Source organism: Coregonus clupeaformis, chromosome 14 (genome assembly GCF_020615455.1).
Source record: "Coregonus clupeaformis isolate EN_2021a chromosome 14, ASM2061545v1, whole genome shotgun sequence".
NCBI lineage: Eukaryota > Metazoa > Chordata > Actinopteri > Salmoniformes > Salmonidae > Coregonus > Coregonus clupeaformis.
Window position 1 is genome coordinate 16,772,552 of NC_059205.1, and position 18,804 is coordinate 16,791,355.

At 42.4% G+C, this 18,804-nt stretch overlaps 1 protein-coding gene across 1 annotated transcript in view; it reads left to right on the top strand.

Moving 5' to 3' along the window:
- The window catches only part of LOC121581575 (hepatocyte nuclear factor 6-like), a 28,077-nt gene extending 13,803 nt beyond the window's left edge, over positions 1–14,274 (top strand). Inside the window, exon 2 of the mRNA XM_041897075.2 lies at positions 12,817–14,274. Within this exon, the coding sequence (XP_041753009.2) occupies positions 12,817–13,199 (383 nt within the window). The 3' untranslated portion in view covers positions 13,200–14,274. The remainder of the gene's footprint in view (positions 1–12,816) is intronic.
- Positions 14,275–18,804: the final 4,530 nt, after the last annotated feature.

Below are 18,804 nucleotides of genomic sequence, written 5' to 3' on the forward strand. Positions count from 1 at the left end.
ATCCTAAACCCAAGGGAAATCCCTATAAGGTAACCATCTCTCAATGCCGTAATCCCTATGTTACTATCTCCTTACACACTGAGCCCTGGATAACTAGGCCCCAGCTACCTCTCACATCTCTGTCATGTCCTGCACACTCTCAAGTGGCATAGCTCACAGTAAGGAAGTACAATTCGACCAACTACCTGCTACCCTTCTCATCTTTAAAGGTAAGAAGCTTGAGTTTTAACTCACCAATTTAACAACACAGTGTGGTCAAAGACTTAGTAACTTAGTTGTAGTCATGATCTGGTTACCTATAAGTGCAAACATACTTATGATTTTGGGTTATTACATATTTATTAACTCATTTCTGTATAACTTCTAAACTACCCACAATGCACTATTTTTCAACTACATACGGAGGATCTATTCTGTGCTACCGAGTTCGTATGCTAGCCTGGAAGCTAGCTCAAGCTGGCTAATGTTAGCCACACCTCATGCTATTCCGCTATTCTAGTGGGAACCCATTAGCACGGCAGGCTCTAGTGCTTACTTGCCGTGGGCTCAAAACAAAAGAGAACATCATATCTGCTTGATCTAATTGTGTAGTACCTCGTCTGTTCTCCTTTTTTGTTTAGTCAACTTTTTGCCATGTTCTCTGTGAAGTAGGCTGTGGGAGTTTTGTAACTTTTCCCACCTTGGCTTAGTGCTATCTATTTTTAGATTTCGTCCCAGTGAAGCACCCACCTCCCCCTTGCTTTGGTAGCTAACTCAGCCTGCACTCTTTTAAAAGTTTTACCATTGGATGGGCCCCACCCATCAGTCTGTAAGTCTCCGCTCGCTCTTTGCTTTTAATCTGCGGTAATGTTTTAGTTGTGTTGTGTTAGTTGTATTCTAGCTGGCCTCCAGTAGTTGGACTCTAGCTTGCCGACCATAACTATGGTGGTTGGCTAGGCTGGCTAGGCTAATAGCTAGTTGGCTAAATAGCTAACATTAGCTGGCTGGCTAGCTTGCTGGCTAAGATAAATGCATATAGCTAACAATCTTTGATAACTGGTTGGAAGGCGTTATGTATTTCCAAAACTTTGGTTTACTTTAATGTAGCTGTGAGCTAGGTGTTGATAGCAGCTGGCTGACTCATTCAGTGCTAATGTAACTTTAGCAGGCTGGTAGGGCTAACGTTAGCAGGCTAGTAGGGCTAACGTTAGCAGGCTAGTTGGCTCGCAACCTTGCAAGTTGATTTGTGACAATAATACATTCATAAAGTATTTGCTTGTAAATTGGCTGAAAATTTAATTGAAACCAGTAGTCATGAGTGCAAACGATTTGGTTTAATTTGAAGTTATACATTTGAAGCTATTTCTGCTGGAGTTAACATTATAGGGAATAGGCTGGCTTGCCGGGTCCTCCATATTACATCACACCCCGGAAAAACTTTTTCCGACATGACCTCTGCATTTTTCGGAATTCTGATCAGTTTTATGTAATAACTCCAAAAATAGAAAAGTGAGGTATAACTTTGCATTGGGAATTTTGATGCGTATACTAATGCAAACCCATATGCTACATGTGGTTACGTTTATGCTACCTACCCTTTAAGTGTGTGACATCACGTGTACATGTAAAGGTGGGAGCGGATGATTATGATGAGTAAAGGGAGGCCAAACTTTCTTTCTTTTGCTATTCAACCTTTCACAAAGGAATTACACTGCATTGGAAGGGAAGAGTGGGTCTTCAGTGTGGGTCTTTATGGATATATAACTGTAAAATGTAAGCTCTGGTAACTGCCCAAACAACCCTGTAGTTTAGTTTTGGGGTTGGTTAGAACAGATTCTAATTACCCAGTGGCAGTCATACCAAAACGAAAAGCAGAGGACGCACGTTTGACCGGAATTGAAAGTTACAGATTGTGGTTTGAATGGTGCATGATTCATTTGGTTTGATTATAATTAGGCCTAATCTGAGAGATGTAAGAGACTGTGGATAATATAGCCTGCATCTGCAGGGCCAATATAATAATATGTAATCCTCCCAGTCCTTCCTTCGTTTTAATAATATTAACATAATATATTAATATATCATATTAACATAATATGTCATTCAAACACAATATATTATATTGACCATTATAAGTATGTGTTAACTTATTCTACAGAAGATTTCCAATGTAGGCCTACACTGCACCGTGGGGTCTGCCTCCCAAGTGTTTGCGATGCTATTGGTTGAGCTAATGGGAGAGAAACGAAGGGGAGAGTGGTGTTGGCATTGTAAAATCGCTGGTAGCAGCACTTGTTTGAAAACATGCATTATGTATTGAAGTATCAGTATATTAGCACTAGTATTCAGTCATTACATTAGTCAGTATTGAGTTGGGTTGGAACGTCACTTAGAAAGCCCGGGGAGAGCTTGGCATGGCCGAGCCTGAACGAATTGAATAAACGTTCCATGAAATGGTTTTGAAGCGTGGATCAATCAAAATGGGGGCTATCAATCTGAGGACAAATTAAAACAATTGAGAACAACAAGGGGAGCTAACAGATGAAGCAGACTGGAGTGGATGGATTGCTGCTGCTTTGCTTTTGGCCCAAAATAGGAAGGAAAGGGGAACACTATAGAGTTAAAGTGTGAAGTGTGACGTGTGTCCGTCCGTAGTTGTTAATGCCAAACTGAACACATGGAGGGGCACAATTAGTTGAGTAATTACTAACCTATATGGCTGTGGAGAACAAACAAACCTGAGAGATATCATACAGTATATTCAGAAAGTATTCAGACCCCTTGACTTTTTCCACATTTTGTTACGTTACAGCCTTATTCTAAAATTGATGAAATTATTTTTTTCTCTCATCAATCTACACACAATACCCCATAATGACAAAGTGAAAACAGGTTTTTAGAAATTTTTACAAATGTATTACAAATAAAAACCAGAAATACTTTATTTATAGAAGTATTCAGACCCTTTGCTATGAGACTTGGAATTGAGCTCAGGTGCATCCTGTATCCATTGATCATCCTTGAGCTGTTTCTACAACTTGAATGGAGTCCACCTGTGGTAAATTCAATTGATTGGACATGATTTGTAAAGGCACACACCTGTCTATGTAAGGTCCCACAGTTGACAATGCATGTCAGAGCAAAAACCAAGCCATAAGGTCAAAGGAATTGTCCATAGAGCTCTGAGACAGGATTGTGTCGAGGCACAGATCTGGGGAAGGGTACCAAAAAATGTCTGCAGCATTGAAGGTCCTCAAGAACACAGTGGCCTCCATCATTCTTAAATTGAAGAAGTTTGGAACCACCAAGACTCTTCCTAGAGCTGGCCGCCCGGCCAAACTGAGCAATCAGGGGAGAAGGGCCTTGGTCATGGAGGTGACCAAGAACCTGATGGTCACTCTGACAGAGCTCCAGAGTTCCTCTGTGTAGATGGGAGAACCTTCCAGAAGGACAACCATCTATGCAGCACTCCACCAATCAGGCCTTTGTGGTAGAGTGGCCAGACGGAAGCAACTCCTCAGTAAAAGGCATATGACAGGCCACTTGGAGTTTGCCAAAAGGCAGCTAAAGGACTCTCAGACCATGAGAAAGAAGATTCTCTGGTCTGATGAAACCAAGATTGAACACTTTGGCCTGAATGCCAATCGTCACGTTTGGAGGAAACCTGGCACCATCACTAGGGTGAAGCATGGAGGTGGCAGCATCATGCTGTGGGGATGTTTTTCAGCTGCAGGGACTGGGAGACTAGTCAGGATCAATGGAAAGATGAATGGAGCAAAGTACAGAGAGATCATTGATGAAAACGTGCTCCAGAGTGCTCAGGACCTCAGACTGGGGTGAAGGTTCACCTTCCAACAGGACAACAACCCTAAGCACACAGCCAAGACAACGCAGGAGTGGCTTCGGGACAAGTCTCTGAATGTCCTTGAGTGGCCCCAGTCAGACCTCGGACTTGAACCCGATCGAACATCTCTGGAGAGACCTGAAAATAGCTGTGCAGCGACGCTCCCCATCCAACCTGACAGAGCTTGAGAGGATCTGCAGAGAAGAATGGCAGAAACTCCCCAAATACAGGTGTGCCAAGCTTGTAGCGTCATACCCAAGAAGACTCAAGGCTGTAATTGCTGCCAAAGGTGCTTCAACAAAGTACTGAGTAAATGGTCTGAATACTTACACTACCCAGTCAAAAGTTTGGAGACACCTACTCATTCAAGGGTTTTTCTTTATTTTTTCTATTTTTTACATTGTAGAATAATAGTGAAGGCATCAAAACTATGAAATAACACATATGGAATCATGTAGTAACCAAAAAAGTGTTAAACAACTCAAAATATATTTTATATTTGAGATTCTTCAAATAGCCTCCCTTTGCCTTGATGACAGCTATGCACACTTTTGGCATTCTCTCAACCAGCTTCATGAGGTAGTCACCTGGAATGCATTTCAATTAACAGGTGTGCCTTCTTAAAAGTTCATTTGTGGGATTTATTTATTTCTTAACGCTTTTGAGCCAGTTAGTTGTGTTGTGACAAGGTAGGGGGTGTATACAGAAGATAGCCCTATTTAGTAAAAGACCAAGTATATTATGGCAAGAACAGCTCAAATAAGCAAAGAGAAACAACAGTCCATCATTACTTTAAGACATGAAGGTCAGTCAATACGGAACATTTCAAGAACTTTGAAAACCATCAAGCACTATGATGAAACTGGCTCTCATGAGGACTGCCACAGGAATGGAAGACCCAGAGTTACCTCTGCTGCAGAGGATACGTTCATTAGAGTTATCAACCTCAGAAATTGCAGCCCAAATAAATGCTTCACAGAGTTCAAGTCACAGACACATCTCAACATCAACTGTTCAGAGGGGACTGTGTGAATCAGGCCTTCATGGTCGAATTGCTGCAAAGAAACCACTACTAAAGGACATCAATAATAAGAAGAGACCTGCTTGGGCCAAGAAACACAAGCAATGGACATTAGACCGGTGGAAATGTGTCCTTTGGTCTGGAGTCAAAATTTGAGATTTTTGGTTCCAACCGCTGTGGCTTTGTGAGACGCTGTGTGGGTGAACGGATGATCTCCGCATGTGTATTTCCCACCGTAAAGCATGGAGGGGGAGGTGTTATGGTGTGTGGGTGTTTTGCTGGTGACACTGTCTGTGATTTATTTAGAATTCAAGGCACACTTAACCAGCATGGCTAACAAAGTATTCTGCAGCCATCCCATCTGGTTTGGGCTTAGTGGGACTATCATTTGTTTTTCAACAGGACAATGACCCAACACACCTCCAGGCTGTGTAAGGGCTATTTTTCCAAGAAGGGGAGTGATGGAGTGCTGCATCAGATGACCTGGCCTCCACAATCCCCCGACCTCAACCTAATTGAGATGGTTTGGGATGAGTTGGACCGCAGAGTGAAGGAAAAGCAGCCAACAAGTGCTCAGCATATGTGGGAACTCCTTCAAGACTGTTGGAAGAGCATTCCAGGTGAAGCTGGTTGAGAGAATGCCAAGAGTGTGCAAAGCTGTCATGAAGGCAAAGGGTGGCTATTTGAAGAATCTCAAATCTCAAATATATTTTGATTTGTTTAACACTTTTTTGGTTACTACATGATTCCATATGTGTTATTTTATCATTTTGATGTCTTCACTATTGTTATACAATGTAGAAAATAGTAAAAATAAAGAAAAACCCTTGAATGAGTAGGTGTGTTCAAACTTTGGACTGGGACTGTTTATAAATGTGATATTTCTGTTTTTTTTTATGTACATTTGCAAACATTTCAAAAAAACAGTTTTTGCTTTGTCATTATGGGGTATTGTGTGTAGATTGATGAGGGGGAAAAACAATTTAATCCATTTTTGAATAAGGCTGTAACTTAACAAAATGTGGAAAAAATCAAGGGGTCTGAATACTTTCCGAATGCACTGTATTTGAGATTGAATGGGAAAATAAATGTCCGAAAATGTATTGCAAGAACTTTGGAGTAATGGTGATGTATGAGGGTTGACATGCTTTGCTTTCAGAGACAACAACACAGACCACACACACACACATTGCTCCCCCACAAACATAGCCTACAGTATCAGCCAGGTTACTCAAGATCCAAGGCAATTGACTTCCGTCCAGATACCCAGGACGTCGGGAGATGACTTAAAACCTTGCCTCTAGGGACAATGTTGAGCGCTATTACCATCACATAGGCCACGAGCTCCGGGCCCCGAAGGTCGGATGTTCATTTCAAGTGCAAGGCACTCATTTATATATATTTTTATAAAAGTATTACCCTATCCCAAACCATAACCCTTACCTTAACCATTCGGAATTAATGCCTAAACTTAACCAGTTGTTTCTGTTGTAACCCTAACCCTATCACAAACTTAACCGTTGAAATGTGACATTTGGAAAAACTTCAGAATTTGACATATTGGACAAACTTGGACAAACGTCAGAATCTGAAGTAAAATTGGTAAAACCGTGAGATGTTGTTGACAGTATAGGGCTATACACACACATCAACCGCACTACCAAATCAGTCAAATCATTCACACACACACACACACACACATACACACACACACACACACACTGACATGCAGCTTTCACTGCCGACCAACCGTTGTAGGCTGATGCCACACTTGTGACTTTACCTGTATACCTCAATGATTTTGTTAAAAGGAAAAGCTATACTTTTCTTTATTGCTCTGATTCGTGATTATTAAATTAAAAGTGTTGAGATTTGTCATCTTTTGTGATCTGCAATTTATGCCACTCTTTCAGCACACACACACACACACACACACACTGATCACCTCCACACAGTCAAATTTGTTTACTGCTGTTGTCTAAACTTGCCGTTCAGTCATCCATCATTTTCATACAGCACCTCAACATTGCAGAGAACATTACTCTCAGTCACACACACACGCACGGGCACACACCCTCATGCACGTACGCACACACACACACACACACATTGTGAGAGGAGGAAAGGCATTCCTTTGTATTTTTCCATAGCTTTGGTACTAAATTATTTTCACAAGAATGTAGTGAATTTTCAAAACTCCGAACTGGAAACATTTGTAATGCAGCCAATCTTACATTCAAAACCATTCATTGTGCATTCATTTTGTTTGTATACATCTTTCACTACACAACCATTACCTAGGTTTCCGTCCAAATGGCGACAGATTTTCATGCGAATATTCTAAAATCCGCATAAAAACAATATGCGCATTTTCCCACCAGAAATGTTTCCATCAAATTGACTTGTTGGGGATAAAAGGCTGTGCGTGATGACCCTTGACATTTATGACCAGAATAAGACCCTTGATATTTATTCGAAAGGAGCATCAAGCTCATCACCTTGCACTTTCACCACCCTGTGAAGATCATCATAACTGCATAAACTGCATGTTTTCCCTACGAATTGTAGTGGGAGGACCACACAACATGTCATCGTGTGACTGACTCAAAATGTATTTCGATATGATGGTTATTATATCAATAGCCTATTTGGCCATAAAAGCGTTTCCACCAACATTTCTGCATAATTAATTTTACCGACACAAAAATATCATACCTTCTCTAGCTTATTTTGTTTAGTCGACATTTGGAAAGTTTCGCGACAAATTTTCTCTTTCCATCAGGCCTGTCATTAAAGGTTTTAACCGACATGTACTTTACTCGCATTAAAAAGTTGGATGGAAACCTGGTTACTGATCCAAAATATAAGTTTACTGTGAAATATAATGAGGACATTGGTTTAATCACCAAAACACAACATAATGATATCAATCAGTTAATCCAATAGCAAAAAAATGTAAGATACATGTTTCAAAATTGCCCTTTGAATGTAGAACGCTAGAGTACTGTTAAAATTAACTGAACAACACCTTTCTATAATTTCTATCACATGTATGATCAAAGGTGTGATCATTGAATACATCTTTCACAATGTAATCAAATGAAATAAATGAAACAAACATAATGTTTAGCAGGCACTAGTTTGCATCAAGCCTGTCTTGAGCATTTGGCTATAGGTTCTCATCGAAATAATCGCAGTAAATGTCCTCATTGTTCATGCACCTGGAGAAAAACCTTTTGGCAGGGCGAATCCAAGCCTGTCATAGGTCTGAATTTAAATCATTGCATGCCTCATCCATGGCCTTGAAGGAGGGTGTTACGCTCATGGGAATGGCAGTCATACACCGTCCACTTTTATTGTAATCTTGTATTCTATTTTACAGTATTGTATTTTACTAATGCATTGTAGATGGTCTGACAGTCTGTCCACCACTGCTTTTCCTCCCAATTTATTCTCTGGCTGTCTGTCACATGCTCGCTCATGTTCTCTCCCCCGCCGTGAGTGGACGCGCGCGTGCACAAGCATCCACACGGGTGCACATGCGCGCGCATGCACACATATACATACACACACACACACATACCGCGGGCTCACAGATCAATACGGATCAATCGGGTGGGGAAGGGAGCCCTGATTACTGGACCACGTGTTCAGGAGAAAACCGCGGAAAATCGATAATTGCAGCTTTTGGCCAGCAGCACAGAACGGCTCAGAAACCCTAGGCCTAGTATTGCACCCGACAAAGCAAGAAAATACTCTCTACTTCACCACTCCAATAGCTACAAACGCAGCGCAAAGATACACAAGGTCGACCACTGCAAAGGCAAACAGTATGGTCCAGTTCTAACATATCGTGGTGTAGGCGAAACTACAATGATTACCAATAGAAATAAACAAAAAATTATATTATAAATGAGATGCAGCTTTCACCCCCAACCAACCTTTGTAGGTTAAGTCCCAAAGAAAGTCTGATGCTACACCCATTACTTTACCTGCATACCTTAATGATAATGCTAAAAGAAAAAGCTATATAGCTGAATCCTATTTTCCCTAACCCCTAAACGTAACCCTTAATCTAACCCTAACCTTGACCCCAAACCCCTAACCCTAACTCCTAACCATAAACCTAACCCCTAAACCCAAACCCTAATTATAACCCTACAGTGAGGGAAAAAAGTATTTGATCCCCTGCTGATTTTGTACGTTTGCAAACTGACAAAGAAATGATCAGTCTAAAATTTTAATGGTAGGTTTATTTGAACAGTGAGAGACAGAATAACAAAAACAAAAATCCAGAAAAACGCATGTAAAAAATGTTATAAATTGATTTTCATTTTAATGAGGGAAATAAGTATTTGACCCCCTCTCAATCAGAAAGATTTCTGGCTCCCAGGTGTCTTTTATACAGGTAATGAGCTGAGATTAGGAGCACACTCTTAAAGGGAGTGCTCCTAATCTCAGTTTGTTACCTGTATAAAAGACACCTGTCCACAGAAGCAATCAATCAATCAGATTACAAACTCTCCACCATGGCCAAGACCAAAGAGCTCTCCAAGGATGTCAGGGACAAGACTGTAGACCTACACAAGGCTGGAATGGGCTACAAGACCATCGCCAAGCAGCTTGGTGCAATTATTCGCAAATGGAAGAAACACAAAATAACTGTCAATCTCCCTCGGCCTGGGGCTCCATGCAAGATCTCACCTCCTGGAGTTGCAATGATCATGAGAACGGTGAGGAATCAGCCCAGAACTACACGGGAGGATCTTGTCAATGATTTTAAGGCAGCTGGGACCATAGTCACCAAGAAAACAATTGGTAACACACTACGCCGTGAAGGACTGAAATCCTGCAGCGCCCGCAAGGTCCCCCTGCTCAAGAAAGGACATATACAGGCCTGTCTGAAGTTTGCCAATGAACATCTGAATGATTCAGAGGAGAACTGGGTGAAAGTGTTGTGGTCAGATGAGACCAAAATCGAGCTCTTTGGCATCAACTCAACTCGCCGTGTTTGCAGGAGGAGGAATGCTGCCTATGACCCCAAGAACACCATCCCCACTGTCTAACATGGAGGTGGAAACATTATGCTTTGGGGGTGTTTTTCTGCTAAGGGGACAGGACAACTTCACCGCATCAAAGGGACAATGGACGGGGCATTGTACCGTCAAATCTTGGGTGAGAACCTCCTTCCCTCAGCCAGGGCATTGAAAATGGGTCGTGGATGGGTATTCCAGCATGACAATGACCCAAAACACACGGCCAAGGCAACAAAGGAGTGGCTCAAGAAGAAGCACATTAAGGTCCTGGAGTGGCCTAGCCAGTCTCCAGACCTTAGTCCCATAGAACATCTGTGGAGGGAGCTGAAGGTTCGAGTTGCCAAACGTCAGCCTCGAAACCTTAATGACTTGGAGAAGATCTGCAAAGAGGAGTGGAACAAAATCCCTCCTGAGATGTGTGCAAACCTGGTGGCCAACTACAAGAAACGTCCGACCTCTGTGATTGCCAACAAAGGTTTTGCCACCAAGTACTAAGTCATGTTTTGCAGAGGGGTCAAATACTTATTTCCCTCATTAAAATGCAAATCAATTTATAACCTTTTTGACATGCGTTTTTCTGGATTTTGTTGTTGTTATTCTGTCTCTCACTGTTCAAATAAACCTACCATTAAAATTATAGACTGATCATGTCTTTGTCAGTGGGCAAACGTACAAAATCAGCAGGGGATCAAATACTTTTTTCCCTCACTGTATACCCAACCCCTAAGCCTTAAAATAGCCTTTTTCCTTGTGGGGACCTGTGAATTGTTTGAATATCCTTGTGAGGACACACACACACACACACACACACACACATTTAAAGTGAATATGAGTTAGTTCAGTGGAGCTGAAAAATCAGTTGCCTTACCCCCTTCACATCCCACTCACGTCTCTCTCAAAATAACATCATGTCTACATTGGGTAATTAACTCTACACCCCTCCACCCATCCCCAGTTTCTTTACATCTGTTTGTCCTCCCATAGTGATGCGCAGGTTGACTCATAATACTTAGGCGTGTTGAATAAAGAGAAAACAATACATAATAAAATCCATAAATGTATAATTCTTGTCCAATTTATATCTATAGGCTGCATTGACTTTTTGTTTCATTATTTTAGGCTATCTGGCATTAGTGCGTAAGCCTGTAAACTTTAGGGCCAAACTGTATGCGTGCCAAATAGCCTACAAACCAATTGCCAAATGCTTTTGGTAATGGGCAGAAAAGGTTAATGTCTATTCACTGAGGCAAAAAGGACATTGTTGGAGTTTAATTCAATAAGAGTAAAGCTGCGAAATGAGAATAAAAAATAAAGAGAAACAGAAAAATTATGTTTGGGAAAGATGTGTTGAAGTGGTAAAAGAGGATGATAGCGGTGCTGGCTATGTTATGTGTAATGATTATGAGGAGCTTTACAAATTCAACAGTCACACAAGATGGGGACTTCAAATAGGCCTATGGCACGTCAAGGGAACTGTAGCCTACTGTTCAGATGGGTTAAATGGAAACTGAAATCTATCACATAGCCTTAATATTAACTCTTGCAGAATTAAGCATTTCTTGCAGTAAAATTATACACCAAATGTACATTTTGACACAGGACCAGGAATGGATCAATATTATTTCTTTATTTCAGCATCTTGAGAGAATGCAAATGCACAGTTAGGGACCATCTGTAGAGGCTCTATCTTTATCAGCATCATAAAAGCTGATAGTATTTCAACCAGATAAAATATTCATCCAAGCCTAACTAAAATATGATCTGAAATGTTGGGTCTTTTTCACAGCTTTTTATTTCGTTCCCATCGTTTTTTTTGTTATTGCATTTTCTCCCTGGTGCCTAAAGGTCTTTGCGCCGCGAAAGAAGTGGAGATGACATAGAGAACTTTACCGATGTCAACTAGATTGAAGTATTCATTCTTTCTATCTATTACATTATTCTGTTGAGCAAGGGTTTATTTAGTCTTCTAGGACAACATATAATGACAGAAGAGATGCTGCATGTATCTAATTATAGACAGTTGACTAACCTGCAAAAATATGATTCTGAGATAATTGGCTTTAGAATTCCGAACCCTCATTGGTTTGAATGTTGTCAACAATTGTTATCTTGTATTCTTTTTAACTTATCAACATGAATTGGGGTATTTAGAGTACTATATAGGTAGAGACCATTGAACAGAACAAGGCTATATCAATAACTACATTTTGACAAAAATCCAGAAAGAACCTTATAGTCCCAAGCTTTCGAAATAGCCTATAGAAATGTGGAAATTATAAGCAGAAACATATCTAAATTAGGCAACAACAAAAAATCCTGCACTCCCTGTCAACAAAACGTTCTGCTGTCTCTGACTGTAGCCTTCAGTGCATTTTCTATATTTGCGGGATAGGGTCAGTTGCGGGCCTCAGATTTTCACATTATCACATATAGTTGGGCAGTTGCGGATAGGTTATTAGCAATTGCGAGCGGGGGCAGGTGAACAAACAGCTGACCCCTGCACCGCTATCCTCCCACTCGATCACTCTTACCTCTCCATCACCCAAACACCCTGTCCCTTCACTGTATCAGTCCTTAATTGTATCCATCACCCCTCTATCTCTCCATCATTCCACCTGACAATCTATGTATTTTCATCCATCCATCTATCCAGCCATCATCTTCATCCATCCATCTATCCAGCCATCATCTCACTTTACTTTATCTATCTATCCATCCACCCCTTTCTTTACCCTGCCTGCATCCCTCCTTCAATATTGATTATATTGTGTAGTAGGCTCCTGTTTGAAATATTACCAGTAAAATCAGGGTCAAATTCAACAATATAGGGGGAAATACATTTGGAAAGAGCAGGGAAGACAGGAGGAAACTAAACTCTCCCTCTCTTCTCCCCCTTTCTTCTCTACCTCTCATCTCCCCATCTTCCCCCTCTCTAGCCTGTAAGCGGAAGGAGCAGGACCAGGGTCGTGAAAGAAACCTGGTTCCCAAGAAACAGCGGCTGGTGTTCACCGACCTGCAGCGCCGCACGCTGGCGGCCATCTTCAGGGAGAACCGCCGGCCCTCCAAGGAGATGCAGATCACCATCAGCCAGCAGCTGGGCCTGGAGCTCTCCACCGTCTCCAACTTTTTCATGAATGCACGGCGACGCTGCCACGACCGCTGGGGGTCCACCGGAGGCACTGAGGGGAACGAGCATAGGGATGTGCATGGGAACGTGCATGGGCACGGTCACATGCACGCTCATGGGAACAACAACAACGCCAGTACATCCACGGCGCAACCGGGTACCTCCTCTGCTACCACCTTCTCCAAGGAATGAGAGAGAAGGGAAGGGGGTGGGAGAGGATGAAGGGTGATTGGATCTTAAGCAGTGGTCTCCGACCCTGGTGTGCAGGCTTTTGTTCCAGCCCAGCACTAACACAGCTGATTCAACTCCTGGTCTTGATGAATAGTTGATGAGTTGAATCAGGTGTCTATGACCGTTGGTCTGAAGGTGTTCTCTTTTTGTGCGGAATCTCACCCTTTACTCCATTTTGTTTTTTCCATCAGAAACCAAAGAGAAACCATTATCCTCAGACCCTTTAGTTTGAGCAAATCTGTCTGTAACCCCCCCCAAAAAATAAATAAAAATAGATCAGGAGAAATTCTGAGGGTCGATTCATCATGAGCCTAAAATAGCTAAGTTTAGTTAGTCCCCCAGAGTAGCTTTGTCTCCCTTTTGGGATTGATACATCCACAAGCTCAAGTCTTTGACTAATGGGCCAAGCAAATACACCAAAGACAACCCCATGGCAATAGACCTAACTGCACAACACCAGTGGCCATGTGTGTGAAACAGGCAAGGATAAACAGTCAGACATGTCCTCTCTTCTTCTGCTCAGTCAGAAAAACACACATTTCACTATGTGTTTGTGTGTATGCTATGTACTTGCATGTGTGCTTGTGTGTGTGTGTGTGCAATGTTGGTAATGTGTTTGTACAATCACACTCCAGGGGTGTGATTTCTCTGCAGCAATCTGGTGTCTGCTATGCAAGTACAACAGTGTCACCTGCTGGTCGTTTCAGCACACTGTTGAGAGTGAGGAGGTTATCTGACACCATGCACACATCTCAATAGTCTAACTGTCTCCTTTCCTTCATCTGCACTGATATAAAAGACCTAGAGAGGTGAAAGCCAAACACCAGGAGAACAATCATTACACTGCTTTCACCTATTTTGCACTTTCAGGTCAGCGCGGATGAAGAAGAGGTGACGTGGGGAGACAGACACTTTAGACTATTTAGATTCATCCCATTATGTCAGGAAGCCTACTTGAGGTTGCAGAGTGGAATAAGTAGGTTATACTTACACACACACACACACACACACACACACACACACACACACACACACACACACACACACACACACACACACACACACACACACACACACACATATGCACATGTGCATACACACACACACAGCCTGAGCTGCTTTGTTTCGGGAACAGAGGACATGTGCAAAGACTATCATCCATAGTCATATTTTGATGTTGATTTGATTTGACTAAGATTCCATCTATTGTATGGCTGTTAACTATGTAGCTACTGGAGGGTATGTTCAGGTACCAAAGAGTTACAATGAAATCGGAGAAATCTCGACCTTATTGAGTGTTCTATCGAGGTAACAGGAGGGGACTGCCCTGCTCTAGTGGCCAAACACAAGGGTCAAACGTCACAATATCATTTGAGTGCCAATGACATTTACCCTTTTATGATAATCAGAGAGAGCAGTGCAACTACTTCCCTTACCATGCCCCCTAGTGGGCGGCCAGTGCCATAGCAACCAACAAATCATTCTAGATCCTCCCATAGAGAACGAGCTCTATGGGGAGATGTGGCCATTCTGTATCTCACGAGAATGGATTAATAGATATGATCAATACTAACCAAAACATACTGAAAATTAACTGTAAATAAACTCTGTCTTTCGAGCTTTAGCTCTCTCTCTTCCCTCCCCCCTCCTCTCCTCTCTTCTTCCTCTCCTCCCTCTCTTTCCTCCTCTCTCCTCTTTCTTCTCTCTCTTTCTCTCTATAATATTGATGCGGGTAAAAAGTAGTACTATAGACACAAAGTTTATCTTTCTTGTGACTATTGTGCTCTGTTGTGCTGAAACTACATGTAAAGAAGCACCTTGTTAACAAAACATAAAACATAAAAAAAACAAATTAAAAAGAAAAACAATCTACATGAAAAAGACTGACCATTCACGAAGGAAACAACAGAACACAACAGAATGACTGTGCATATTTGTGAATACTTGTGTGATGAAGTAGATGGACTCCTAGCTGGACTTACCGAAGGACCTCTTTATGACCTCTGAACTTTTACCCCTGAACTGGACTGCCCCCTGCATTCCTCTCTGCTGAAAGCTCCAATGAGGGGGCACCGCATTGGGTGGAGGAAGGGATGACAATGTCACTTCCTCTTTAACCTCTTGTTTCCTGTTGGAGAGGTCTAGTTAGGGACATACTGTAAAAGACAGGAATCAGGAAGATGAATATTTTTTTCCCGGGTTACCGTGGAAACCGATGTGTTCCTTTTCCTTCCACTTGTGTAGCATCTTCTAGCGGGCGATAATCATATTTAAGGTGGAGATGCGGACAGGGACAATGGGGGGTGTATAGCACAGGAGGTTGGTGATACCTTAATTGGGGAGGACAGGCTCATGGTAATGGCTGGAACAGAATTAGTGGAATGGTATCAAACACATCAAACACATAGTGTTTGATGCCATTCCATCCGTTCCGGTCATCATTATGAGCCGTCCTCCCCTCAGCATCCTCCTGTGGTGTAGATGGGTCTCACTTAGAGACAGAGAAGAGACCTAGGTGTCCAGGGAGAGATTTGTAGGTTTGTAGCGAGGATGTTAAAAGCGTTATGTTCAAATCCAAACTGAAGCTGATACATGATCGAGACACAGTGTGGCTACCTCACAGAATAGAGTGGACTGTGACACAGCCACGGATACCAAAGATACTTCAGCTGCCAGTCTAAAGCTAGACCCAGGACTCAATCCTAACACACACATACACACACACACACACACACACACACACACACACACACACACACACACACACACACACACACACACACACACACACACACACACACACACACACACACACACACACACACACACACACACACACACACACACACACTGTAAATCACAAACCCGTACACAGAGCAGTTGCACTGCATATTGACCACAGGGAGGTGGTAGCTATGCAGACAGAGTTGAGTGCCTTTTTCCTTCAACCACGGGTTGGACTGCTCTGAACACACACATGCACAAACAGACATGCACAGAAGTACAAATGTGCACAGACACACACACACTCTCACACACACCTCATTACACGCATGCCAAGGTGTAGGGGGGCACATACAGGATGGAACGGTAGCAACAATAAAAGGGGCATACACAAGCTTAGACTCAACTCCCATTTGAATTCAAAAAGCACTTTGTTTTGTACATTTTATTTATTATATGATTTATTAATACTTACCGTAACCAAATTATCACATGCGTCATTGAATGAGACACATTTGACACATTTGACATGGGTGGTGTTGGTTTGATCAACAGAGAGCCTGTGTTTGTGCACGTGTGTGTTTGTGTGTGTGCGCCATTGCGTGCAAGTGTGTGTGTGTGCTTGCAGTCGGCTGATAATGTGCCCCAGGTATGGAGGTGTGTCTGTATTTTGGCACACACACACTCCTACCAGAGATATTTTTATGTAATTTATAGCGGGAGTGTGTGTGTGCCGCGTGATGTGTCTGCACTCTCTGTGATCCAAAACCACACCCTCAGATATCTCTCTCTCATTGGCTAGCATTGGGGTAAATCAATGGCCAATCAGCAACCAAAAACACACAGTGCTCCACCGCACTCCACTCTAACCCTCTTCACCTATCCCCTGTCCTGGCTAACTCCACAGCTAGGCAGGCATGTGTAGCTAATTCATCCCAACATACCTCAAATCTTTAATATGAAGGTTATGCAGTGAAACAATAAGAACAATGTTATTAGCAATGAGAGTCATGAGTCACTGCTAAAATAATTGTTTTTATTCATGGAGAGTTTGTACTAGAAGCCTTTTTAATGTTTGATATGGTTTGTTGATTTATCCCTCTGTATCCTGTTATGACGGAGACTGACTGTAACTAAAAAGAATGGGATGGGTAAAGAAGAATGTGGGAAAGATAGAAAGTAAAAGCTGACGAGGTGTGGAAGGAGTAGTAAGGCTGAGGAAAAGGGAAGTCATGTGGTAGGGCTGTAGGGCAGAGGAGAAATGAGGTAAGCTGTGAGGGTGGTATGGTGTAAGAAGATAGGATTATGGGCAGAGGTGAAGTGTAGGGTGTAAGAGATGTGGGGTCAACTATAAGGGAGGTAGGGTGGGTTTAAGGACATAGGGAAAGGGTGGTGAAAGGGTTCTAGGGCATAAGGTAGGGTGTGAGGGGGAGGGTGGTAGGTTGTAAGAAATCTAGGGTGGAGGTGTATAGGTAATGTACAGTATGTAGGGAAACATCAGGGTTTAGGACTAAAGAAAGGAAAACAATACAGGATAGTAACAAAAAGGTTCATTTGAAAACCAACCATGACACATTGTGTTCCTTTTATTCTTTTCTAATTTAGTTTCTTAAAAACTACAGTTTTGTTAGCCAACTGTCTCCTGTGTGTGTTCAATTGATCCCCATATTAAAAAGAGAACCAACCCACCAGAGCACCTCTGTTGTCAGGGGCGAAGCGAGCGGTTCTTATATGCATGGATATTATATAGCTGTATAGAAACTGCAGGATGAAATGTACTCCCGGGTAAAGGAGAGGGGGGAGAAAGGAAAGAAGGACTGGGGCTGGAAAAGAGAAGTTAAGAAAAGGGGTGATGCCATGTAATGTTTTCTTTCCTTTCAGTTGATATTTTGTTTGTGCTTGTTGTGTGTATGTACTGTATGTGTTGTCTCCTCCTCCTGTATGTGTTGTCTCCTCCTCCTGTATGTGTTGGCTCCTCCTCCTGTATGTGTTGTCTCCTCCTCCTGTATGTGTTGTCTCCTCCTCCTGTATGTGTTGTCTTCTCCTCCTGTATGTGTTGTCTCCTCCTCCTGTATGTGTTGTCTCCTCCTCCTGTATGTGTTGTCTCCTCCTCCTGTATGTGTTGCCTCCTCCTCATGTATGTGTTGTCTCCTCCTCCTGTATGTGTTGTCTCCTCCTCCTGTATGTGTTGTCTCCTCCTCCTGTATGTGTTGTCTCCTCCTCCTGTATGTGTTGTCTCCTCCTCCTGTATGTGTTGTCTCCTCCTTGTCTTTCTTCTTGGTCTGTTGTGTCTGCTGTTGTGTGTGTAACCCTGCCCTGATGTGTGCTAGTGAGGGATGCTGGTGATCTTTTGGTCTTTTCTCTGTATCATGTTATGTGCATTCACTGCTTATTTCATGTTGTTGAATAGAAGGCCCCTGTGTGTATCTCTCAAACCAGCACTGTCCTGAAGTAGTGCCCTGGGTGCCTGAGTGTTTTTGCATTCACCAAAGCTAAGATAAAGTGTTGGCAAATGCAGAATCAGACTGGCACTCAGGCTACTGAAATAGGCTCATGTATATGATGTAATGGCATCCATTTTTACCCCAGAGAGCAAGAGAGTCCCGGCGCTCTCTCAGCCCTAGTTCAGAATGTTCTCTCCCTCTTCCCTTACCTGTCAATCAATCAGAACCAAGTGTCTTTGTGATGGTAGAAGACAATCAATTTCCAAAAAAAGAGTAGAGAAATGGAGAGAAAAGATGGAGAAAGGCAGGCAGAGAACCGCTGAACAGGATGGGAGGATAAGAGGAGGAATGGCTCTCAGGGTGAAACAGCCATTGTGTGTGGCCCCTCCCCTTCGGCC